General features: G+C 35.5%; 1 protein-coding gene across 2 annotated transcripts; it reads left to right on the top strand.

Annotated features, from left to right (window-relative positions):
- The first annotated feature begins 770 nt into the window (after positions 1–770).
- Positions 771–25,963, top strand: LOC120150782 (EIN3-binding F-box protein 1-like). Of its 2 annotated transcripts, XM_039163417.1 has the most exons (4): positions 771–791; positions 3,580–3,585; positions 22,494–22,539; positions 23,272–25,963. In XM_039163417.1, exons 3-4 carry the CDS (start codon positions 22,515–22,517, stop codon positions 25,176–25,178), a joined length of 1,932 nt encoding a protein of 643 aa, XP_039019348.1. In that variant the 5' UTR covers positions 771–791; positions 3,580–3,585; positions 22,494–22,514; the 3' UTR covers positions 25,179–25,963. The 2 variants fall into 2 exon arrangements, with proteins under 2 accessions (XP_039019348.1, XP_039019340.1); XM_039163409.1 differs by lacking the exons at positions 771–791; positions 3,580–3,585 and having other exon boundaries at positions 22,231–22,539.
- Positions 25,964–26,171: the final 208 nt, after the last annotated feature.

Raw genomic sequence — 26,171 nt, 5'->3', positions numbered from 1 at the left:
GAATTTACTGGGGTTGTCCATTGAATTGTCCTATTCTCTTCTTCTCTGCTGGATTGTTCTTCAATACAATATAGTTTACAAGTCCTTTCAGATTGGCAACAAAAATTACACTGTTTCCAGTAATTCTCTGTTAGTTTTGTTGGCGTTTTTGTTGGTCCCAGTGGGGTATTCATCAATAACCACTTAAATGGACCCAGCCCACTCACCTGCTGTCTCGTGGCCCCATTTGTATTATCAGAGAACACACGCAACTCACGAGAACATTTACTACTTTTACAGTTGTGAAAAGACAAAACACCAAATTACATGCATGAAAAGGATGTGGGTTTTTGAAGGTTAAAATCCATGGTAGTTTACCTTCTAAGGTGTGTTGTTTTCGTGTGGGGAAACCGTAGGAAACTTCCTGATCACCAGACAATCTAACCCTTGATTCAACTAAAGCAACTTGACTAAATGTGTTTCACATTTAACTTGATAATATGACAATAACCTAAAGAATTATGTAAGTAACTGATAACATGGCTGCTGACATTCAAAGTGGGATTTGCTGGCCCCACAACGCACCTAGGGATGGCAATGGGTCGGGGCGGGTCGGGTCGGGTTTTTGGGCCACCCGACCCGAGAAGAAAGGGTTTTTCACCCGTGACCCGACCCGATCCGACGAAATTAAGGTTTCACCCGACCCGACCCGGCCCGAATATATGACTTAGAAACCCGACCCGACCCGACCCGACCCGACCCGAAATAATAATAAAAAAAATTTTATTCAATGAAAACAGTGACTTAATTGAAAAAAATTATATATGGAGGGACATTATTGTAATTATCCCTAAATATATAGGATAAAATTATATATATTTTTCGGGTCGGGTCGGGTCGGATTTTTTTCACCCTAAACCCGACCCGACCCGAACAGTACATTTAAAAAAACCCGACCCGACCCGAACCCGATTTTTTTTTAAAAAAAAACCGACCCGATCGGGTCGAGTCGGGTCGAAACCCGTCGGATTCGGGTTGAGTTGCCATCCCTAAACGCACCATTCTTTTTCTTTGCCCTCCTCTCAAGCAAAACAAAACAAATGGGCATCCTTTCTTTTCTTTTCTTTTCCTCGGTTCAGTTGGGGCAAATCACCCTCGTCTTCAACTACCCCATTAACCCAACTTTTGTTTCTTTTTAAAAATTAGGGTAAACTAGTCCAATAGTCACTAATTTTGGGTAAGTTTTCATTTTCACCATTGATGTTTCAAAAGTCACAAATCAATCACTAACATTATCGTTTGTTACAAATTGGTCACTTACCGTTAACAGGCATGACGGAAAACACATGTGGACCGTTAATAGCCATTAACATGCTTACTTGGATGGTATAATTACACAAATAGATTTAGTCTTCCAATCAAATGATGACATGTGTCATCACAGGTGTGTAACCAATGACACATAACACATCTTGATTCGTAGGTAAATTTATTTAAATTTATTAAAATTATGATCAAATTAAAAGAATATATAAATAACATGGACTATTTTTGTAATTATATCATCCAGGTAAGCCTGTTAACAGCTATTAACGGTCTACGTGTGTTTTCCGTCACGCCTGTTAACGACGAGTAACCAATTTATAACAAACGATAACGTTAGTGACCAATTTGTAAGATAACAAGCAATTCCCTCGACGTAATCAATGAAAAAAATAAAAGGACATAGAAGGAGCAAGCAACTGGGATATGCTTCACATGTACTTCCAACTTTGATGAGTTGGCCGAATTAAAAATTTTATGTTATTTTAATAATTAGGTGAAGATTATTATAAAGAAAGAATTGGGAATTTTCGGATTATAAGTGGTCACCAAATTAGGTTAAAATAATGTTTTGAATTACTGAAATTTTAGAAATTATAAAATAATCATTAACTTTTTAAATGGTTATAAAATAATTATTAAATTTATAATTGTGTTATAAAATGATCTTTAAAATTATCAAAATTGTATTACATTTTGTAACATATAGTGATTATTTTATAATAATTTGATAAATTTAATAATTACTTTATAATTTTTGAAACTTTAATATCAAAAAGATCATTGTAATATAACTGAGTGACTATTTATGTACTTTTACCATATTTTAATATAATAGTGCCCTCGTGGATATCATGGCTGATTTTTAGTCCAAGTGCTTGTTTCAACTTTCTATAATAAAATATATAAAACAACATAGGAAAACAATTCAAGCATTATGTTTGTTAATTTATAAAAGTTTATGCAAATGTACGTGCCGTGTAATTTTAAGGAAAAGAAAATTGAATTATTATTATTATTATTATTATTTTAAAGAAGGAAGAAATTTAACTAAAACAACAAAAGAAAGGGGACCTTAATCTTTGGTCAAGGAGAGTGTAATATATAAGAAACTGGTTTTCGTTTTACTAAGATAACAGGTCAGGTTTGGAGATCTCTGAACATCATCATTGTAGTCATGGAAGAGGTGGAGGTTACTGTAAAAGGATCGAGCATGATATACCCTGCTTAACATACTCCCAGAGAAACACAATGGATTTTAAATTTGGACATGGTGATGCCAACATATCATGTCCCTTTGGTCTACTTCTACAAATCAATTCTACAAATCAAATGGCTCCTATGATTTCTTTAAACCACAAGTGTTTAAGGAGGCTTTAAGCAAGACTCTTGTGCCATTCTATCCTATGTCTAGGAGGCTGGGATGTAATGAAAATGGTAGACTCGAAATCATATGCAACGCAGAGGGAGTTTTGTGGGTAGAAACTGAGACTACATCGGCGGTGGATGATCTTGGTCAGTTTACTACAAGCCCAAAACTGCGGAAATTCATCCCCACAGTTGATTAATCTGGAGATACTACTTCTTACCTTGTGGCCAGTTAAGTGTGTTGGGAAATAACCGAGTAATTTCCCATTAACCAGATTAGTGAGAATGCGAAATAAAAGCAGAAAAAATAATACCCAAAATTGATAACGGAGTTCAGCCAATTATGTCTACGTCTCCGGACTGCTGCAGATCTTTTATTGAAGAGAGAAAATTTACAGGTGTTTACAAAACACTCACAACTCACAAAAAAGCTCTCTAGTATTGGGAGAAAGAAATGATTTGAGATGATTTTGAAGCTAAATGAGCTAGGGTATTTATAGTTGAAGCTCAAGGACTAATCTTATAAATATTCTAAAGTGTGTATGGGCTAAAATGCAATTTACCCTATTTCTATTTTCAACAAAAACAACACCGAAATCGGTGCATTAAATCACCGAAATCCCCAACCCAAATTGTTGAAAGTTTTGGCCTACTTGCTTGACTTTTCATGCATGACTTTTCAACAATCTCCCACTTGAAGACTGATTTTAATATGTCTTTACACCTCGATCAATGCAACATCACTTCTGGTCTTGTTACTCTAGCATGCCAACTGAAGCTGAACACAACTTCAGTTTGTCCGTGGTTACCTTGTCCCTCAAAGTCTTGGCTCCCTTCGACTCTTGTCCACTAGTCTTTGAAGGATTGTTCCTCACTTGAACATCCTCGGCAAGCCCCTGCTTCGACCATTCTCCTAAGATGGTCTCTAAAGCCATGTTCTCTACACGAACATGCTCGACAAACTCCTTGGACACGAACACCTCTTCTTGTACTTGGCTTCTACTCGTCTTGGCAGAAATGAACCTTATTGAGCCAACTCTCAATGCCTCTTCGATCCTGGGTTCATCCTCTTCTCTGAACAACTCAATCTTGGGTTCATCCATCACCTTGGATGACTCGGCTCCCCTCGGGTAATTTTGTAACACTTCTGGCATCTTAAGTCTACGCCCCCTCGTTTGCTCGACTCTTACCATCGGCTTAGCATCTTTGGAACTCGTACTTGTGCCAATACTGCACATATCTTCCCCAAACTCACCATCTGGTTTATCATTGAGTGGATTTTCTCTGCCACTCGAGGAACAACATTCCTCATCCTCTGACTTGCCTTCATCACGGAATCTCTTGCCGCTACCCTTGGCTTTCGACTTTGCTTTGGAAGTCTTGTTCTTCTTGACTTCAAATTCTTTGATGAACTCAATGTTTGTCAAGGCTTTAGACAACTCCTTAACTTTCATTCGCTCCAACACTCTCTTCTCCTATGGCTTCAATCCGAACATGAAGGTGAAGAATCCTTCTTCAGTCAAACTTGGGACTTTGAGCATGAGTTTTCTGAATTGACTCACATACTCCTTAAGTGTCCTTTTATGCCTGAGACGCCTCAACTTGGACCACGCCTCCATCATGGCATACAATAAGCAGACTTGCTCACTTTGCACCCTCAGCTTGACGACTTTATCTTTTGCTATCGCACCGGGTCCCTTCTTGTGCTCGACTGCTTTGACACCCGCAGTCTCGTCACATTTTGATCCTGGGTTGACTACTTGAGAACTTGTAGTCGCATCACTCTTGCTCCTTGATTCGGCTACCTTGGAACATGTAGCCTCACCAAGTCTTTCCCCCATCTTGATTACTTGGATACTCGCAATCTCGGGCTTTCTTCCGGGTTCGGCTGCTTCAATATCAACAGCCTTGCCTCGTCTCGATCCTTGCTTGTCCGCATTGATCACATCAATCGGGCCAAGTCTTTTTCCTGGCTTGGTAGCTTTAGCACTTGCGACCGCGCTAATTCCCGCTACTTCTCCTTCTTACATCCTCTTCATGATGGTTGTAAGGCGACGCTTCTCGGGACATTCTCTAATCAAATGAGGACCATCACAGAAGTAACACTTCAATTTTTTCTTGCTCCCCTTCTTCTTTACACCGGACTTAGCCTTGCCATTCTTTCCCGATGGCATTCCTTGGCTACGAACAGTTGATGGCTCACCTTGGCCATTCGAAGAGCTTTCTCTACCATATCCCTGTTGCACATTTTCCCAGTCTTCCCCACTGTTGCCATTATCTCTAGGCATGGGCTTGGACGACACATCGCTACTTGGCTTATCACCTGCAAGCTCAGTCAGCTTTCCGGCAACAATTATGGCCTCCGAAAGTCTCTGGGCATCACTTTGCTCTCCCTCGAGCATCGCCCCTGGTCTAAGTCCTTCCAAGAAGGTTTTGAGCACATCCCATTCACTCATTGCTCCCTTGCATATGAGCAGCTCCCTCTTGAGCGCATCAACTTCGTTTCTCAAAGACATCGCTCCCACTCGAATCTGGCTTCTTTTGGATCATTTCTGACAATTCTTGCGAACCACCGTGTATTAGAACACCTCCGTCGATAAACTCGTATCGCCGACAAAATTTTACTATTCATAAAATTCACTATTCACATGAATAGTAATCTCACAAAAAAAACCGATAAAATTAACCACCAAAAGCTCATGATACCAGTTGTTGGGAAATAAACCGAGATAATTCTCTATAACCAGATTAGTGAGAATGCAAAATAAAAGCGGAAAAAATAATACCCGAAATTGATAACGAAGTTCAGCCAATTATGCCTACGTCTCCGGACTACTGCAGATCTTTTACTGAAGAGAGAAAATTTACAGGTGTTTACAAAACACTCACAACTCACAAAAAAACTCTCTAGTATTGGGAGAAAGAAATGATTTGGGATGATTTTGAAGCTAAATGAGCTAGGGTATTTATAGTTGAAGCTTAAGGACTAATCTTGTAAATACCCTAAAGTGTACAGGGATTAAAATACAATTTACCCTACTTCTATTTTCAACAAAAACAACACCGAAATCGGTGCATTAAATCACCGAAATCCCCAGCCAAAATTGTTGAAAGTTTTGGTCTACTTGCTTGACTTTTCATGCATGACTTTTCAACAAAGTGTTCACTGAGCAAGGATCTGAAAAACTATTGTCTTATGTAGCTAATGATTGTTACTTGGACTAGGGGTCAGCTAAGAACTTAAATTCTGTTGCTTAAAACAAGCTTATTTGTGTATATGTTTTGTTAGCTAATTACATTTAAATTCGGTGAAGTCTGTCTTGGAATTGGAGGTCACCACACTTTGATGAATGGCACAACAGCCTTTTACTTCATTAATAGTTGGGCGGAAATGGCAAGAGGCTTGTCCCAAATTAGTTTGGCACCACTTATTGACCGAACCCTTATCCGGGCAAGAGTGCCTCTAAACTCTAGTTTTCATCATGTAGAATATGACCCACCTCTTCCCTTAATCAACTCTGTGGCATCACTTGCTCCTAATCCTAAACCCTCATCTGTATCTGTTTTTACCATCACACAAAACCAACTTGATACCTTAAAAGCCAAGTCAATCAAACACGAAAACAAAACCAAGTACAGAACCTACCCTATCCTAGCTACATACATATGGCGTTGTGCAAGTAAAGCTCGAGGGCTATTATATGATCAACCAACCAAGTTAAACATACCAACAAAAGGGGGGTCTCAGTCTCCATCCTCCCCTCCCATCAAGCTACCTGGGCAATGCAATATTCACGGCTTCATTGATTGCTCTATCCGGAGTTCTCCAATCAGAACCATTTATAAACACGGTAGCCCGAGTTCATGGAGAATCGAAAAGGATGGACAATGAATATCTAAGATCAGCTCTTGACTACCTAGAAACACTGTCAAATATAACTGCTAAAAGAAAAAGAGCGGAAACTTTTCGGTGCCCAAACCTGAATGTCATCGATTGGATGAGAATGCCTATGCATGATGCAGATTTTGGATGGGGTCGTCCAATATACCATGGTCCGGAAGACATTTTGTATGAAGGACAAATATACCTACTATCAAGTGCAACAGTTGATGGGAGCTTGTCACTGATAACATGCCTAGAGACCTCTCAAATGAAACTTTTCGAGGAACATCTATACGAAGGCTTGGTTTGACGAAACAAAGGCTTGGTATAGTTATAATCATGTATGACCAATAAATCTTATGTTTCTTTCTTTGTTTTTTTAAATAAAATTTTTGGTTTGAATCCTGTTTATTTAAATTTTACCGCCTTAAATCCCTATTTCTAGTTTGAAGCACTGTATATCATCCTAAACACTACATGTAACAGTTTAACCTTTTGTGGATGTTATATTAGTTGCATTTTCACCATCAGTTTCAGCCGGTAGAGGAAGCCATCTGTTCAGATGGTTCTTCCATTTCAAGAATAACTTTTGTGGAAACAAAGGGATGTGTTATTTCTCTCTTGTGCAGTGATTCTTCTATAGACTCTACTTGGAAAGGAAAGTTCTCCTTTGCTGGTTAAAAATGTGGTACATCTTTTGACGTATGCAAACCCTAGCTGGCAGGTAGAGATTGCAAACGGGTCGTTTATATCAGGTTCGGGTAATTTTGGGTTGGGCTATTTTTAGATCGAGTCTACATTTGGTTCAAGTTGATTCATGTCAAATCGGATTTGATATAAATTTATGGTAAGTCATATCAGATTAGATATTAAGACTGTTCAATATTGGATCGAATTAATTTTAGATCGAGTTAATATTAGATCGATTGATTTTCGATTCAATATCAGAACCAACATCTAATCATCTATTAAGAATTAACTTTAGTTGGTTTAAAATTGTCATTTCCATTCCAAAAAATTGAAGGCTATAAATTGAAATATTAAAATTTTAAATATTGATAAATTAATATCAAATTTAAAATGTAAATTTATTTGATATTTATTTTAAATTAAATAATAAATATAATTAAACTGTTTGCTGACTAATTAACTAAAAATTTAGTTTACAAAAAACCATCATACGTATTATCTGTTATATTTAAAATCCAAAACTCTCTTACTTTCAAAATATTTATACTATTTAAAATATGCAGGTAAATTATTTTAAAAAATTTGAAAATTTCAATTTACTGCTTGGCAAAATTGTGTATGATATTCCAAGTGGATGTGGTTGGAATTCAAGATATGAAAAATGTATATGTGACAAAGGTCAAGATGGGGGCATCGATCTCTTTCCATTGTCAACATATCGCAAGTTGATATATTTAGTTTTAGAACAGTGGGTGGTGCTTTTTCAATTAAATTAATATTCACGTACCAAAGATCGTAAAATATTTAAATACTTATTAATAAATAATTTAAAATTTTTAAAATAAATATTACCACTTATAAACACATTAAATTAATAAAAAATAATATTCACGTATATTTTAAGCTGTACGCTTTTTCACCACTTTTTGGTTTTAATCAAACCGAATAAATGTGTAGGGTACTACGGGTCCTTACCAAATCTTCTAAGTGGGATTTTGTTGGTCCACAGAATTTGTTACACCACGTTACATTTTTGAGAATCATATTTCAAGTATAATTTGGATGTACTTGTATAAGTATAATATATTCAATTATTATAATTTACTTTTTTGTTAAATTAAATGTAATTATAAATTTTCAATCAATTTTTTTAAACTTATTAAGAGATAATAAAAATTATAAAAGTAATGAAAGAAATAAAAATAAAGATAAATAATTACATTTTTCATATAATTATTTTCTAGTGTCGAACCTACTTTAAAATTAATAACATTTACACTAAATTTAAAACTGATTATTTATTAATCGATTAAATCACGGGTAGAATAATAATAACTACCATACAATTTATAGATAGTCTCTTCCGCTTGTAATATATACTGTTTTGATTCACTGTCTAAAATTCAATACGTTTTTATTTTGTTACATATGATATTAACCCTAAATAGGGGTCTTCGTTTAGTGTAATGTGCTGTGATGACAAATATAAAGGAAACCGAGTTACTTGGGGTTAGCTTTGCGTAATTATGGGTTCCAATTTTCATGCTATATACTAATTGATTATCCTTAATTCACGGAGGATTATCTTTGGATATACAACTGGATTCGTCAAAGATTTATATGAAATTTCAACTAGAACAAAACTATAATACCTTGTACATGTATTATATTAATTATTGGTTAATTTAATAAAATAATCAATACCACTAATCAAACAATCTTAGTGGTGAAAGAGTCGATGTTAGTCCTTAAAATTCCAGGTTTGAATACCATGAATCAATGACAGATCATAAATTTAAAAATGGGTGACCAACTTTTAATACTCCTTTTGTTTAACAAAATAAGTATGCGAATTTTCTTATTTTTTCTTTTTCTCTTGACACTTTGAACTAAATTTAATAGCTTATCCAAAATAATGAGAATGTAGTGTATCCGCCCCTATCATAAATGTCAGGGGTTTGAGCGTTTAATATCGAGTGATTGAGACTTATCTTTAAACAAATATTATCGCGTATTTACTCCCAAATTAATAAAAAAGGGTTAACTACACTAATGATCACTTATGTCTGTGTTTCGTCCACTTTTGGTCATTGATTTAAAAAAAAAAAGATATAGTCACTTTCATTTTTATTTAATTAAGATATGTTCACTTTCGTTTTTGTTTAATTAAGATGTGGTCATTTCGAGTTAATTGCTGTTAACAATTAATAAAATATATGATGTGATAGTTGATATAATCACACATTTGATCCTTTTTATTTACATATTCTCTCAATTTAATCATACTTTTAAATAAATTTTAACTTTAAAATATATATTTTTAAATGAAAATAAAAATAAAATATTTTTAAATTAAGTTAATAATAAACTACATTTAATAAGTTAATATAAAAATATTATGAATTTAAGTATTTATAAACTAGGATATGAAATATATACACCAAGTTATCTACTTTAGACCAAGCAATGGTTTTGGCTTAATGGTTGGATACATGTTTAGTTTCATAAGTGACTAAGGTTTGAATTTTTTGGCCCCAATTTGCTTTCCTTTATTTTCTTTCAACTTGAGGGGGACACATGTTGTAACACCCCAAATATCAGTTCAGGGACTTTAGTAAAAAGTTTTAAAATTTGAGGATTTATTTGAATAAATTATATAAGATGAGAAAATGATTTGGAATAATGTTTTAGACTAAATTGTAACAATAGATGATAAAGAGAGCATTTTGGTCTTTTAAAAGAAAATGAATTTAAAATTTATTTTTATTTAGTAAGGTATTTAAGTAAGGGAAAAGAGGAAAATAGGTTAGTAAAAGCCATCTCTTTTCTTCTTCTTTCCCGTGGAAAAACTCTCATTCATAACCAAAGGTAAGATTTCATTTGGCTAGTTTATTATTTCATTTTTGGTTGGTTTTTGAAGCATTGAATATTATAGAGGCTTAAGGAAGGATTAAATAGGATCAAACCTAAGAGATGGATGAAATATTGAAGATTTAAGAAAATGGGTTTTGTAATGATATGTTATGATATGAGTGTTTATTGATGTTTACTAGTAGATTTGACTTGTAAAAGAAGTAAATGAGAGATTAGAAGCATTGGATGAGTTTAAAAACAAGTTAGAAAATGTGGTGTGATTTTTAGATTCAAATGATCTTGAGAGATTTTAGATGTTTTAAGTAGCTAAATGAAGGAAAGTTAGTAGGGATAAGTAGAGAAGAGTTTAATAGTATTGTTGGGGGTAAACATAAGGAAATTTGACCAAATATGGGTAAAATTCAGGCTGAAAAATGGAAAATCTGGGTAAGGGTATCGGTACTGATAGAACAGTACTGATACTATAGGCTTAAAATTGGAAGAATCAGCTGAGTAGTATCAATATTGATGCAAGTAATATCGATACTATGAAGAAGGTATCGATACCATTGATAACAGAATGCGGAAATGGTATCGATATCGTAATAAAGTATCGATACTATAGTATAGTAGTATCGATACCATGGTAAGGGTATCGATACCATAGTATAGAAGTATCGATACCATGGTAGGGGTATCGATACTATTGAGCCAAAAATTTTAAGACAGGCTGAGATTGTTATAGAAAATTTAATAATAGTACTTTTGAGTATTGTTTAAGTATAAATGTTAGGGAGTATACTAACAATTGATATTGTACATGTCTTTAATGGATGCTTGAGTAGATCGAAATCAAGCTCCCGAGTAAAGCAAAACGAAAGGCAAATGCAAGGTAACAGAGTAATCAAAAGTACGTTTTGGATATAATAGCGAGGCAAACCAGGTGAGTGCATTTATTATGTAATTATACGTTATGGTAGTCATAAATGTATGTTGCTTAATATATGTATGGTGATTACCAAATGTGCATTGTGTGTACAAAAACTAAGAAATTTATAATAAGTTTATGAATTTCCGTATGGGCACTTTGTGTGCAAAAACTAAGAAATTCATAATAAGTTTATGAATTTCCGTATGGCACTTTGTGTGCAAAAACCTAAGAAATTCATAATAAGTTTATGAATTTCCGTATGTGCACTGTGTGTGCAAAAACTAAGAAATTCATAATAAGTTTATGAATTTTCGTATGGACACTTTGTGTGCAAAAACAAAGAAATTCATAATAAGTTTAAGAATTTATGTATGAGCACTTTGTGTGCAAAAACTAAGAAATTCATAATAAATTTATGAATTTCTGTATGGGCACTTTGTATGCAAAAACTAAAAAATCATAATAAGTTTATGAATTTCCGTATTAGTAGTGGGTGTGCAACCCATGTAAATTATAGTAATGTTTGGGAAATGACTGTATTGGTACTATAGTGTGTATAATGAATTTATGAATTTCTGTATGGGCACTTTGTATGCAAAAACTAAAAAATCATAATAAGTTTATGAATTTCCGTATTAGTAGTGGGTGTGCAACCCATGTAAATTATAGTAATGTTTGGGAAATGACTGTATTGGTACTATAGTGTGTATAATGAATCGAAAGAATTAATGGATATTAGTATTGTCATGATATACATATGTTTAGAATTTCGCTTGTGATTATTTATGGCTTACTAAGAAATTTTTTAGCGTGTGTTAATTTCACGCGTAGGTTTTAATACAAGCGGAGTTAGGAGATCATCGGATATCAAAGCAAGTGTCACCTCTTCAGTAACAGTACGACATCCATGTCTACTTTTGATGATTTAGTTGGCATGTAATAGTAAAAACACTTTGAAAAGTATTTGATTTAACATGATGTAAAATGAGGAAATATTTGAACATTACTTTTTGTTATCTACGTAAGTTTAATGCATGTTTTATTATTATTAAATTATAAATATTTTATAAAAGAAACAAAAAATTTTCGGGTTTCAAAAGATAAAATACTTTAAATGTGATGTGACATCGGTATCTCGTGTACGGAAAGGTTTACGGGAGATGAGTGTTACATTTATTGGTATCAGAGCTACATGTTTAGCCGATTCTAGGCCGAATCAAGTGTAATTTTAATGTAAAAAGAGATTATATGCCACTAAGATATCAAGGTTACTAATAAAGTATAGAAAAAATATGACAAATGTCTCTCCTTACTAACTTAAGTATTATTGTTATGTATGATATTCCAGATGTCGGATTCTACGAATTCGAGAAGAGCGTCTGAACGAGAGAATAGAGATGGATTGGGTAGAGAAATTTATAAGGAGAATAGTAAACATCCGATTCCGTCTGAGAATGCCAGTGCACCAGCACATCAGGGTATGCCAGTGCCAGAGTTTGGAGCTTTTATGCAAGCTCTCGATGATATATTGACAAGGTTCCAACCTCATTCTCCTCTCCTTGCTCCTCCAGCATCGCGAATGTTAATCTCAAATGAGTTAAGAAGTTTGGGAGCGTCTGAGTTCCGGGGAGAAGAAGGTGAATGTCTGATGGACGTTGATTTATAGTTGAACGATGTGATGGTGATGTTGGAAAGTCTACAGTGCTTCGATCATGAAAAACTGGGCGGAGCTGTATCATTACTCCGAGGATCAGCTCGGGCATGGTGGTCAAATACGACAATGCATGCATCACCTAAACAAGTGAACTGGCAATTCTTCCAAGATGAGTTCAATAACAAGTATATCGGGGAGCAGTTTATGAGGTCAATGCTGTTGAAATTTTTTAACTTGAAACAAGGCGATCGAACAGTGCATAAGTATGAGGCTGAATACAATAAGCTTAGCCGTTATGTTACCAAGGTAGTTCTTAATGATAAAGCTCGACGAGATTGGTTTATAGAGGGTCTGAGGCCTAAATTAAAAGAGATGATGTTGGCCTTAAATTTGCATAGCCTACAATAAGTTATAAATAATGCTAAGACTATTGAAAGAGCTCAAGAGAAGACTCTAGCAGCATAGCAGAGTATGCAGACGGGAAAAAGAATTGGAATGTATTCATCTACACATCATGCTAAGAGAGACAAGGGCTCAGGTTCCCAATATACTGACAGAGCTGATTCTGATACAGGTTCACAAAAAATTAAGCAGTCTCATTCTTTTTCTGCTAGTTCGGGTAGATATTTTAGAGAAAAACCTCTATGTTAGACATGCAAAAGGTCCCACCGGGGAGTATATAGATTGCTCTCCGGTGCTTGTTTTCATTATGGTGAATCTGGTCACTATGCACGGAATTGTCCAAAGAAGTCTGGAGATAGATCAACACAAACTGAGAGATCAGTAGCCACACCAAGTAAAAGTAGAGGAAGAGGAAGATCAGGCGGTTAATCTGAGGCTAGCCAGTGACAAGAGACAAGGGGAGTGGCCCGAATTTATAATATAAACACCAATGAGGATCGGGATGATCCGAAGATCATAACAGGTACATTCCATCTTTTTGATGAACCTATTTTTGTTCTAGTTAACCCTGGTTCTACGCATTCATATATCAGTACAAAGTTGGTTAGAACTAGAGGAATTCCTTTAAAACCAATTTCTAGTGAAATGATAGCGGTAAACCCTATGGGTCATAGTGCAAAGGTGGCTCGAGTGTGTGGAGAATGTCCAATTAAGATTCAAGAGGTCGTGTTCTTGGCACACTTGATGGAGTTGCCATCTGATGAGTTTGAAATTATTTTGGGCATGAATTGGTTGTCTCCACATCATGGATGGGTAGATTGTCATCGAAAGTGATTATTGTTAAAGGATGCAGAAGGCTCCGAAATTGTAGTGATATGTGATAAAGCAAAATCACTATCCAATGTGATATCGGCCATGACTACAAAGAAAATGATGTCAAAAGGATGCGTAGCTTTTCTAGCTAATGTGAAAGACACTCAAGTGTCAGAAGTGAGATTAAACGATATTCCAACAGTTAAGGAGTTTCCAGAGGTTTTTCTGGAAGAATTATTGGGTTTATCTCCAGATTATGAAGTAGAATTTAGGATTGAGGTTTACCCGGGTACCGAACCTATTTCTATGGCTCCGTATCGAATAGCTCTAATGGAGTTAAGGGAATTAAAAACACAGTTGCAAGAGTTACTTGATAAAGCATTTATCAGACCTAGTGTTTCTCCTTGGGGAGCACCTGAACTATTTGTGAAAAAGAAGGACGGGTCTATGAGGTTATGTATTGACTATCGTCAATTAAATAAAGTAACGATAAAGAACAAGTATCATCTTTCGAGGATTTATGACTTGTTTGATCAGTTGAAAGGTGCAACAATGTTCTCTAAGATAGACCTGAGGTCGGGTTACCATCAATTAAAGATTGAGAAGGATGATATCTCAAAGACGATTTTTCGGACTTCGGTACAAACACTACGAATTCATGGTAATGCCATTTGGATTGATTAACTCTCCAACAACATTTATGGTAATGAACGGAATATTCCAACCTTATTTGGATCAATTCATTGTGGTATTTATAGATGATATATTAGTGTACTCCAAGTCAAGAGATGAACATGATGCTCATCTTCAAGTGGTTCTTCAGATACTTCGTGAAAATAAGTTGTATGCAAAACTGTCCAAATGTGAATTTTGGTTAGCTGAGATTGCTTTCCTTGGTAATATAGTCTCTGCAGAAGGCATAAGAGTAGATCCTAAAAAGATTCAAGCCATAGTGGATAGGCAACCCCAAAGAATATTACGGAAGTTCAAAGTTTCTTGGGGCTTACTGGTTATTATAGGCGATTCGTGAAGAACTTCTCAATGTTAGCTCCGCCACTAACTAAGTTGTTACAAAATGATGTGCCTTTTATTTGGACAGATAAATGCCAAGAAAGTTTTGAAATGCTAAAGAGAATAGTAACCGAGGCCCCAGTGCTTGTGCAACCTGAGTCAGGTAAAGATTATGTCGTTTTTAGTGATGTATCCCATAATGGGATGAGATGTGTGCTGATGCAAGAAGGGAAAGTTATGGCTTATTCCTCAAGACAGCTGAAGAATCATGAGAGAAATTACCCAACACATGATTTGGAACTAGCAACAGTAGTGTTTGCTTTGAAAATCTGGCGCCATTATCTGTACGGTGAGTGTTGACATGTTTATACGGATCATAAAAGTCTAAAGTACTTGCTGACTTAGAAAGAGCTAAATTTCATACATAGAAGATGGATTGAGCTCTTAAAAGATTATGATTTGGTTATTGATTATCATCCCAGAAAGGCTAATATGGTAGTTGATGCGTTTAGTCGAAAGACTTTTTTAGCTTTACGGACTTTGGATACGCATATGTCTTTAAAGGAAGATGATGCTTTAATTGCTGAACTCAAGTTAAAGTCAATGCTTTTGGATCGGGTAAAAGAGCTGCAAGGTTGAGATGAGAAATGTTTGGCGAGAAGGGCACAAGTCGAAAAAGAAGAGGCCAAAGATTTCAAAATGAGGGATAATGGATATTTATATTACTGTGAAAGACTCTGTATTCATGATAATGATGAATTAAAGAAAGATATTCTTTATGAGGCACATTATAGCCCTTTGACGTTGCATCCAGATGGAAATAAGATGCATCAGGACTTGAAAAGTCGTTATTGGTAGTCTGGTATGAAAAGAGTTGTATCGGAGTTTGTTGCAAAATGTTTGACATGTCAGCAAGTGAAAGTTGAACATCAAGTGCCTTCTAGATTACTACAACAAATATCCATCCCTGAGTGGAAGTAGGAGCGAGTTACAATGGATTTTGTTTCGGGGCTACCTTTTCACCAGGTAAAAAAAATCGATATGGATAATAGTGGATATATTGACCAAGACAGCTCATTTTATTCCAGTTTGAGTAGACTACTCGATGGATAAGTATATAGAGTTGTATATAAAAGAGATAGTTAGACTGCATGGAGTGCCTATATCGATAGTGTCCGATTGAGACCCAAGGTATACTTCAAGATTCTAGAAGTCTTTACATGAGGCATTGAGTACTCGATTGAACTTCAGTACAGCTTTTCATCCGCAGTCAGATGGGCAGTCAGAATGAGCTATTCAGATATTAGAAGATATGATAAGGGAATATGTGTTTGAATTTAAAGGATCATGGGAAAAGTATTTTGCCTTTAGCAGAATTTGCGTATAACAATAGTTACCAATCTAGTATTAAGATGGCCCCGTATGAAGCTTTGTATGGGAGGAAGTGTAGAACACCATTAAATTGGTTTGAACTAAAAGATTGAGACCTAGTTTGCCCAGATTTGATGAAAGAAATGAAGGAAAAAGTGAAAATTATCCAGAGCAATCTAAAGATAACCTCCGATCGTCATAAGTCTTATGCTGATTTGAAAATAAAGGAAATCGAATTTCAAGTGGGGGACAAAGTATTTCTGAAGGTATCATATTGGAAGAAGGTATTACATTTTGGGCGGAAAGGAAAGCTGAGTCCGAGATTCATTGGACCTTACGAGATTTTAAAAAGGGTCGGACTTGTAGCTTATCAATTAGCTTTGCCTCTGGATATGAACAAGATCTATAATGTTTTCCACGTATCAATGCTTAGAAGGTACATATCAGATCCATCCCATTTCATCACGCCTGAAGAGATATAAATCCTACCAGATTTAACCTATGGGGAAGAACTAATGCGGATCTTAGTTAAAGAAAACAAGGAATTGCGTAACAAAAGGGTTCCGTTAGTTAAAGTGCTCTTGCAAAATCATAAGGTAGAAGAAGCTACTTAGGAAAGAGAGGAGGACACGAGGAAATATTTTTCAAACATCTTCATTTCAGATGATTCTTTAAATTTGAGGACGAATTTTCTTAAGGGGGAGAATTATAATACCCTAAATATCAGTTTATAGACTTTAGTGAAAAGTTTTAAAATTTGATGATTAATTTGAATAAATGATATAAGATGAGAAAATGATTTGGAATAATGTTTTAGACTAAATTATAGCAATAAATGATAAAGAGGGCATTTTGGTCTTTTATAAGAAAATGAATTTAAAATTTATTTTTATTTAGTAAGGTATTTAAGTAAGTGAAAAGAGGAAAATAGGTTAGTAAAAGCCATCTCTTTTCTTCTTCTTTCCTGTGGAAAAACTCTCCTCCACAGCCAAAGGTAAGATTTCATTTGGCTAATTTCTTCTTTCGTTTTTTTATGGTTTTTGAAGCATTGAATATTATAGAGGCTTAAGGAAGGATTAGATAGGATTAAACCTAAGAGATGGATGAAATATTTGAGATTTAAAAAATTGGGTTTTGTAATGATATGTTATGATATGAATGTTTATTGATGTTTACTAGTAGATTTGACTTGTTAAAGAAGTAAATGAGAGATAAGAAGCATTGGATGAATTTAAAAACAAGTTAGAAAATGTGGTGTGATTTTTAGATTCAAATGATCTTGAGAGATTTTAGATGTTTAAAGTAGTTAAATGAAGGAAGGTTAATAGGGATAAGTAGAGAAGAGTTTAATAGTATTGTTAGGGGTAAACATAAGGTAATTTGACCAAATTTGGGTAAGATTCGGGCTGAAAATGGAAAATATGGGTAAGGGTATCGATACTGATAGAACAATAACGGTATTATAGGCTTAAAATTAGAAGAATCAGCTGAGTAGTATCAATACTGATGCAAGTAGTATCGATACCAAGAGGGGTATTGATACTATAAAGAAGGTATCAATACCATTGATAACAGAATACAGAAATGGTATCAGTACCGTAATAGAGTATCGAAACCATAGTATAGTAGTATCAATACCATGGTAAAGGTATCGATACCATAGTATAGAAGCATCGATACCATGGTAGGGGTATCGATACTATTGAGCCAAAAATTTTAAGATAGGTTGAGATTGTTATGGAAAATTTAATAATAGTACTTATGAGTATAGTTTAAGTATAAATGTTAAGGAGTATACTAATAATTGATATTGTACATGTCTTTAATGGATGCTTGAGTAGATCGAAATCAAGCTCCCGAGTCAAGCAAAACGAAAGACAAAGGCAAAGTAGCAGAGTAATCAAAAGTACGTTTTGGATATAATAACGAAGCAAGCCAGGTGAGTGCATTTATTATGTACTTATATGTTATGGTAGTCATTAATGTATGTTGCTTAATATATGTATGGTAATTACCAAATGGGTATTGTGTGTGCAAAAACTAAGAAATTCATAATAATTTTATAAATTTCCGTATGGGCACTTTGTGTGCAAAAACTAAGAAATTCATAATAAGTTTATGAATTTTATGGACACTTTGTGTGCAAAAAAGTAAGAAATTCATAATAAGTTTATGAATTTTCGTATGTGCACTGTGTGTGCAAAAACTAATAAATTCATAATAAGTTTATGAATTTCCGTATGAGCACTTTGTGTACAAAAACTAAGAAATTCATAATAAGTTTATGAATTTCCGTATGAGCACTTTGTGTGCAAAAACTAAGAAATTCATAATAAGTTTATGAATTTCCATATGGGTATTTTGTGTGAAAAAACTAAGAAATTCAAAATAAATTTATGAATTTACGTATGGGCACTTTGTGTGCAAAAACTAAGAAATTCATAATAATTTTATAAATTTCCGTATTGGTAGTGGGTGTTGTGCAACCCATGTAAATTATAGTAATGTTTGGGAAATGATTGTATTGGTACTATAGTGTGTATAATGAATTGAAAAGAATTAATGGATATTAGTATTGTCATGATATACTTATGTTTATAATTTTGCTTATGATTATTTATGTCTCATTAAGAAATTTCTTAGCGTTTGTTAATTTCACGTGTAGGTTTTAGTACAAGCGGAGTAAGGAGATTATTAGACATCAAAGCAAGTGTCACCTCGTCAGTAACAGTACGACATCCATGTCCACTTTTGATGTATTTAGTTGGCATGTAATAGACTTAGTAAAAACGCTCTGAAAAGTATTTGATTTAACATGATGTAAAATGAGGAAATGTTTGAACATTACTTTTTGTTATCTACGTAAGTTTAATGCATGATTTATTATTATTAAATTAAAAATGTTTTATAAAAGAAACAAAAAATTTTCGGGTTTTCAAAAGAGAAAATGCTTTAAAAGTGATGTGACATAGGTATCTCGTGTACGAAAAGATATACGGGAGATGAATGTTATATTTATTGATATCAGAGCTACATATTTAGCTGATTCTCGGCATAATCAAGTGTAATTTTAATGTAAAAGGGTTTAAAGAATCTGCTTTAAAAGTGTTGTTCCTATGTCTGATCTAGATAATTTGGATCCTTGTTCTTGTGATGTGAGTAATGTTATGGGTTGCTCGTCTGGAAATACTCATAGTATGATTACTAGGAGAAAACAGGGGGTTTTCAAACCTAAGTTATTTCATGCAATTGAAATGGGTCACGGTGATGGTGAACCTATAATTGTTCGTCAAGCTCTTATGTCACCTCATTGGAAACAAGTGGTTCTTATTGAGTATGAGACATTGATCAACAATGGCACGTGAAAGTTGGTTACGTTACCTAAAGATAAGATTATAAAATTCCTGACGATTTAGTTGCTCGTTACAAGGCAAGACTTATTGCTAGGTGATTTTATCAGGTATCGGGCCATGATTTTCATGATACGTTTAGTTTTGTGGTGAAATCATCGATGGTAAATATTGTTGTCTTTGACGGTTCAAAATAATTGGAAACTTCGACATATCGATGTGAAAAATGCATTTCTTAATGATGAGTTGATCAAGGATGTTTTTATGGTGCAACCACCCAACTTTGAGCGAGTGTTTACTGATGGTGAGTGGTTAGTGTGTAAGTTGGAAAAATCGCTTTATAGGTTGAAACAAGTGCCTCAAAATTGGTATTCTAAACTTTGTACTTTTTTTACTTAGCATTGATTTTATTGGAACACAAGTTGATTCTTCTTTGTTTTTTCGGTAGGATGGTGATCGTTGTGTGTTTATTCTTGTTTATGTTGATGATATTGTTATCATCGAGAGTGATGATGTGTTGGTTGATCATGTTGTGCGTATGTTGGGGTCTCAATTCGCTAAAGAATCTTGGTGAGTTGAATTTCTTTCTTGGACTTGAGGTTGAATGGTCTGATGGTACACTTGTGTTAAGCCAAAAAAAATATATTAGAGAAATGTTGGAACGTGCTCAGATGGTTGATGCTTGATCGGTTCCTACTCTGACGCTCTCTACGCATAAACTCACTCATGATGATGGTCGTCCGCTTGAAGATCCTCAAGTTTATTGGAGTATGGTGGGTGGTTTACTTTATCTCAGTTATACTAGACCTGACATTTTATTTAGTGTTGGTTGTGTGGCTCAGTATATGCACCACCCTTGTGAGTTGCATTGGTTGGCGGTAAAGCTTATTTTGCGATATATATCTGGTACTTTAGATTATGGTCTAGTGTTTCGAGCATCTTCAAGTACTTTTATGCTACGTGATTTCTCTGATGCGGATTGGGGTAGCAACACTGATGATAGACAGTCAATTTTAGGTTATTGTGTTTATCTTGGTGATAATCTCGTTTCGTGGTATTTGAAACAAACAGGTATTTGAAACAAAGGATCCTTTGTCAATTCCAAATAACCCAGTATTAAAATAATAAACATTTACGTTCCATGTTTGAAAAGAAAGTCATAATCGTAAATCCATGCATCAGCATAAGATATGTGAATAGGAATCATGTTGTAGTATTTAACCTTGGTATTCCTACACAGCCGTCAGCAGGCACTGTCGTTCTACCTTTACATATAGACACCATATATATATTATTTAAGCTCTGGAAAATTTTCCACTTAACATGCCTATTGAAATCAGGTAAGCAAACTAATATAAGACAAAGCCGTGAACCAACAACATGATTCCATAAATGTGCATAGCATTTTATTGTTTTGCTAATCAAACAGTGCATAAATACCAATATGTAAACATAAACATACCACCACCTTTGCCGTTCCGTAAAACCTCGCATCATAACACCATAAGGCTGTTACCGACGACTAAGAAATTCCTTAGCAATACCATTATAACATTGGAAGGAAAAAAGAATAACAGTGTCCATAATTAACGATGTATACACACCAATAACTTTCAGTACACCACCCATCACATATAATCCAAACATCATAATCCATAACCAAAAACCAACATCTTGCATCGAGTCATCAAAAAGATGACATCGATGACTATAGAGTTGCTCATCCATTCGTGGAACGTAGGGATAACAGCCTAGCAACAAAACAAAGGATATAATCCTAGCAATACCAGTATTAAGAATATCTAGAAAAAAATTATTCATCAAAACTAGGGGGAAAATGCTATCCATATTATACTTAAGGTTCACCATTTGCAGTTCACAGTCTCTTCTTCCCATTAGATAAACCACGCATAAACATGACAAAAAAAGGAGATATAAATAAAAGACACGTCTATCATGAGACCTAGTAAAAACTATTGAGGCAAGAAAACAGCATTGAAAATGGACAGCGATATAGGAATAGATATCATGTTGGTCTAGAGGAACAACCAAACCTAATATGATTAAGGAATAGATATAGGAATAAATATATAACGGAGTCGATTCATCGAGTTTAAGCGTTCGATATTATTTTAAAGTATGGTTTTTAGGAATTAGGTGATGTAAAATGAAGTATATAACAATAAAAATAAGTGGATCTGAGATTGACTTATTAATATTTTGTCTCATTATTAACATTGTATTAAATTAGAATTAATTTCAATTAGATTTATATTTTTTTGAGATAAATTTTAAATATAATCCTAATTTTATCGGGATAAGAGGGGAATGAATGACTTTAAAAGAAAGTCAAACTATTCATCTTTATTATTTTATATTTCCTTAGATTATAAGTTTTAAATTTACTATAAGCACTTTCTTTTAAATTCATCCATTCCCTTGAAATAAATATTTCCGATATTAATAATTTTAATAGAAAACATTTTAGGTTGAATCCGATAGAGAGAAGAGAGAGAGAGCTTTGCCTCTTTCGTAGCTCAAATACATTGCATGTGGATTATTTTATTGTGTATTGTCGCATACCCAAGCCTCTCCATCCTCTCATCATAAAAACCAATCGCTTTTCCTTTTCCCCTCCCATCTGTCATTGTTCTTCCTCCACATTTTCCATTTTTCTTCTTCTCTCTTTTTTTACCCTATTTGATAGGGGTTCCATGTCCTATCTCCAATCTATCTCATGCATCCGTGTCTTCAATTTACATACATTGAAGTTTTAGCTTTCTTTCTTGTTGGGTCTCTCTCTTTTTTTTTTCCCTCTCTTAGGAGGGATTTTGGGCGGCGAACTTTGCGAATTTTACCTACCGGGGTTTTTTTTGAGCTGTACTCATGTCAAAGCTCTTTTCTTTTAGTGGTAAATTCTTAATCTTTGGTTTGTAGATGAACAAATTTTAGACTTTTGAGAATTTCTATGGTAGCTTAGGGGAATTGAAATTTTTATTATCTATATCGTTGATGATTTTTATAATTTTGATGTATTTCCAAATTTTTTTACTCAACGGTTTTTTGGGTATCTGGTTGATTTGGTAGAGGTTGAATGTTGAGTCTTGATTGTGAAATAGTTAATTCAGGTTGATCTAGGGGAAGATATCGTTGACTTTTGGTTCTTTTCAATTTGTTGGTTTTGTTTCTTTGAAAACCGAGGCTGTGAAGTAATTATAGTTGTAGATCAGGCACCCATATAGCTAATCCCTTCATTTTCTCTCTCATAAATTGCCCTTGCTGTTTAATTTATTGGAGATATTGATTGTTTGGAAGAGTTTTGGGTGTTTCTTAGCTGATCTGTTTGTTGTTTTATGCTTATTTCAAGTTGAGAACCATAGAGGTGTTTTGGTCGGTAGATCCGGTCTATTCTGAATGGATCGACTGGGATTTTTGGTTCAGATGGTTTCCTTTTCAGATGTAGGTTGTTTTTCTGAAATATTTGGTTCTACTGGGACTGTATCTGAGATGAGTTATTAGATTCAAAGCCCCATCTAGTTCCTTTTCATCTTATTTGTGTGGTCAAAAAACTTTTAACTTTATTTTCTTAGATTACTCTGGTAGACTTCTCCTTCCTCATCAATTTTTTTCCCTTGGTTTTCAGGATCTGATGATTTTTTCCCTGAGGGGTCGATCTACCCAAACCCCAAGGAATCAAATCTCCTTTTGTCCCTTGGAAGTCATGTGGATGTTTATTTTACCCCTTGTAAGAGGTCCCGCATCAGTGCGCCTTTTGTTTTCTCCGGTGAGAGGTTTGAGCAGAAGCCATCGATCGAGGTTCTCCCTGATGAATGCTTATTCGAAATCTTCAGACGGTTGCCTGGAGGCCAAGAGAGGAGTGCCTGCGCTTGTGTTTCCAAGCGCTGGCTTACACTTGTAAGCAACATCCGCAGAGGTGAAATCAGTGACAATACCACAGATGCTTTGAATCTCAAGGATGTTGATTCTGAGGTTGGAGATCAGAATCTCCAGGGAGATGGATACCTCTCTAGGAGTTTGGAAGGGAAGAAAGCAACAGATGTTAGACTTGCTGCTATTGCTGTCGGAACTGCTAGTCGTGGTGGATTGGGCAAGCTTTTCATTCGAGGAAGCAATTCCAGCCGTGGAGTGACTACCGTGGGCCTAAGGGCCATTTCCCGTGGATGCCCTTCTCTGAGGGTTCTTTCTTTGTGGAATTTGTCTTCTGTTGGAGACGAAGGGCTATGTGAGATTGCCGATGGGTGTCACCAGCTACAGAAGCTTGACCTTTGCCGCTGTCCTGCTATTACTAATGAGTGTTTGCTCGCCATTGCAAAGGGCTGTCCTGATTTGACTGATCTGACCATTGAAGGATGTGCAAACATTGGAAATGAAGGTATCCAGGCTGTAGCACGCAGCTGTCCCAATCTAAAGTCTCTTTCAATTGAAGGTTGTCCCCTTGTTGGAGATCAAGGAATTGCAAGCCTGCTGACATCGGCCTCATATTCCCTCACAAAAGTAAAACTTCAGGCATTGAACATTACCGATGTCTCTCTTGCCGTAATTGGACACTATGGCAAGGCAGTGACCGACCTTTATCTCACTAGCCTTCCAAATGTTACCGAGAAGGGCTTCTGGGTAATGGGTAACGGTCATGGGCTACAGAAATTGAAGTCTTTCACAATTAAAGCCTGCCTTGGATTGACGGATTTGGGACTGGAAGCTGTTGGTAAGGGTTGCCCAAATTTGAAGCAGTTCTGCCTCGGCAAATGTGCTTTCTTATCTGATAATGGGTTGGTGTCTTTTGCCAAAGCAGCGGTTTCACTAGAGAGCTTGGAACTGGAGGAGTGCCACAGGGTTACCCAACTTGGGTTTTTTGGTTCCCTTCTTAACTGTGGTCCAAAGTTCAAGGCTATTTCTCTTGTTAATTGCTTGGGTATCAAGGACCTAAGCTTGGGATTGCCTCCTCTATCCCGTTGTGGAAACCTTCAATCACTGTCCATCCATAACTGCCCTGGCTTTGGCAATGCTAGCTTGGCTGCTGTGGGAAAGTTGTGCCCTCATCTGCAGAACGTGGAGTTGAGTGGGCTTCATGGAATAACAGATGCTGGGTTTCTCCCATTGCTCGAGAGCTGTGAGGCTGGTTTGGTGAAGGTTAATCTCAGCAGTTGTGCCAATTTGAGTGACAAAGTTGTTTGCAAGATGGCTGATTTACATGGGTGGACTCTAGAGATGTTGAATCTTGATGGTTGCAAGATCAGTGATGCCAGTTTGGTTGCAATTGCAGAGAACTGTCAGTTGCTCAGTGATCTAGATGTCTCCAAGTGTGCTATCACTGACTCCGGAATTGCTGCTCTGGCCTGCTCTGATCTGATCAATCTTCAGATCTTATCTGTCTCTGGTTGCTCTATGGTCTCAGACAAGAGCCTGCCATCACTTGGAAAATTGGGTCTGACCCTCCTGGGGTTAAACCTCAAGCAATGCAAGGCAATCAGCAGCGGTGTAGTCGACCTGCTTGTGGAGCGGCTATGGAGGTGTGATATCCTTTTCTGAACAACACTGCAGTATGGGATTATCAATAACTGGGGTTTCGACCCACCAAGAAGATTTCATAATAGCCTTCGTGAGTAGCGGAAGTTTGTTTTTGGGTCCATCAGTTATGGGTCTTCTACAGTCTGGAACTCGGACCCTTTTTCCAGGTGTCCGTAATTTTTTTTTGCAGGTTTCTTTTCATAAGAGATCTGTTATACCAGGTTTTTGAATCCCAATAATGGGTGTTGGTTGCTTCATGGCCTAACGTCCCTGAGAATATAATTGCTGCTGGGTTCTGGATTTTAGGGGTATTTTTTTTTTCTTCATGTTAAAAGGTTTCAGTTTGCTGGGTTTCTGGCGAATGGTGTTTTTGCTTAGCCTTGTTCACTTCTTACTTGGGGTAAGCTTGTTGTACTATTATCGTCCACCATTGGTTTTACCGAGTCTCACGTTTTTGAACTTAATGTTCTACACGTGATGGTTGGGTCTCTTTTTTGTTTACTTCAATGGCGGATTGAAAATCTCGGGTCATCGTAGTTGTGGTTTTGCTTTTGGCAGTTCAAAGTAAGTTTGATGTCTAGCTTTTATAGGCTTTGGCCATGGCACCCGGTTTATATGGTCTGCCATGACAGCTCTTGGAGCTGTTTTTTACATTTTTACCAAGCCTTAGTTTTGCTGGTTTCATCTTGTGCTCTGAACTGTACTGTGTAACCTCTCTCAACAATGTAACGAGTATTAGATCCGCCATTGGAGGTCTTGTATGGTTCTGTTGCCCATGATCAATAAACGTAATCGAACTTTATGTATGTAAAAAATGATGATAGCTGCTTTGATCTCAACTTCCTGTGAATTACGCTAATTGTGAATGATCTATAACTTAAAAGGAAAAAATAATTCTATTTAGATGATTATCACAAGGCAAAAAAAAAAGAAGGAAAAAGTTTATCTACTGTTTTAGACGTAATGTTTTTTTTATCGTTTATGTTTCAGCATCTCAATCATGTAAAGCTAGAC

The sequence above is a fragment of the Hibiscus syriacus genome, unplaced genomic scaffold (genome assembly GCF_006381635.1).
Source record: "Hibiscus syriacus cultivar Baekdansim isolate YM2019G1 unplaced genomic scaffold, ASM638163v2 tig00002793_pilon, whole genome shotgun sequence".
In the NCBI taxonomy this organism is placed as follows: Eukaryota; Viridiplantae; Streptophyta; class Magnoliopsida; order Malvales; family Malvaceae; genus Hibiscus; species Hibiscus syriacus.
This window is presented reverse-complemented; position numbering and strand designations above follow the sequence as displayed.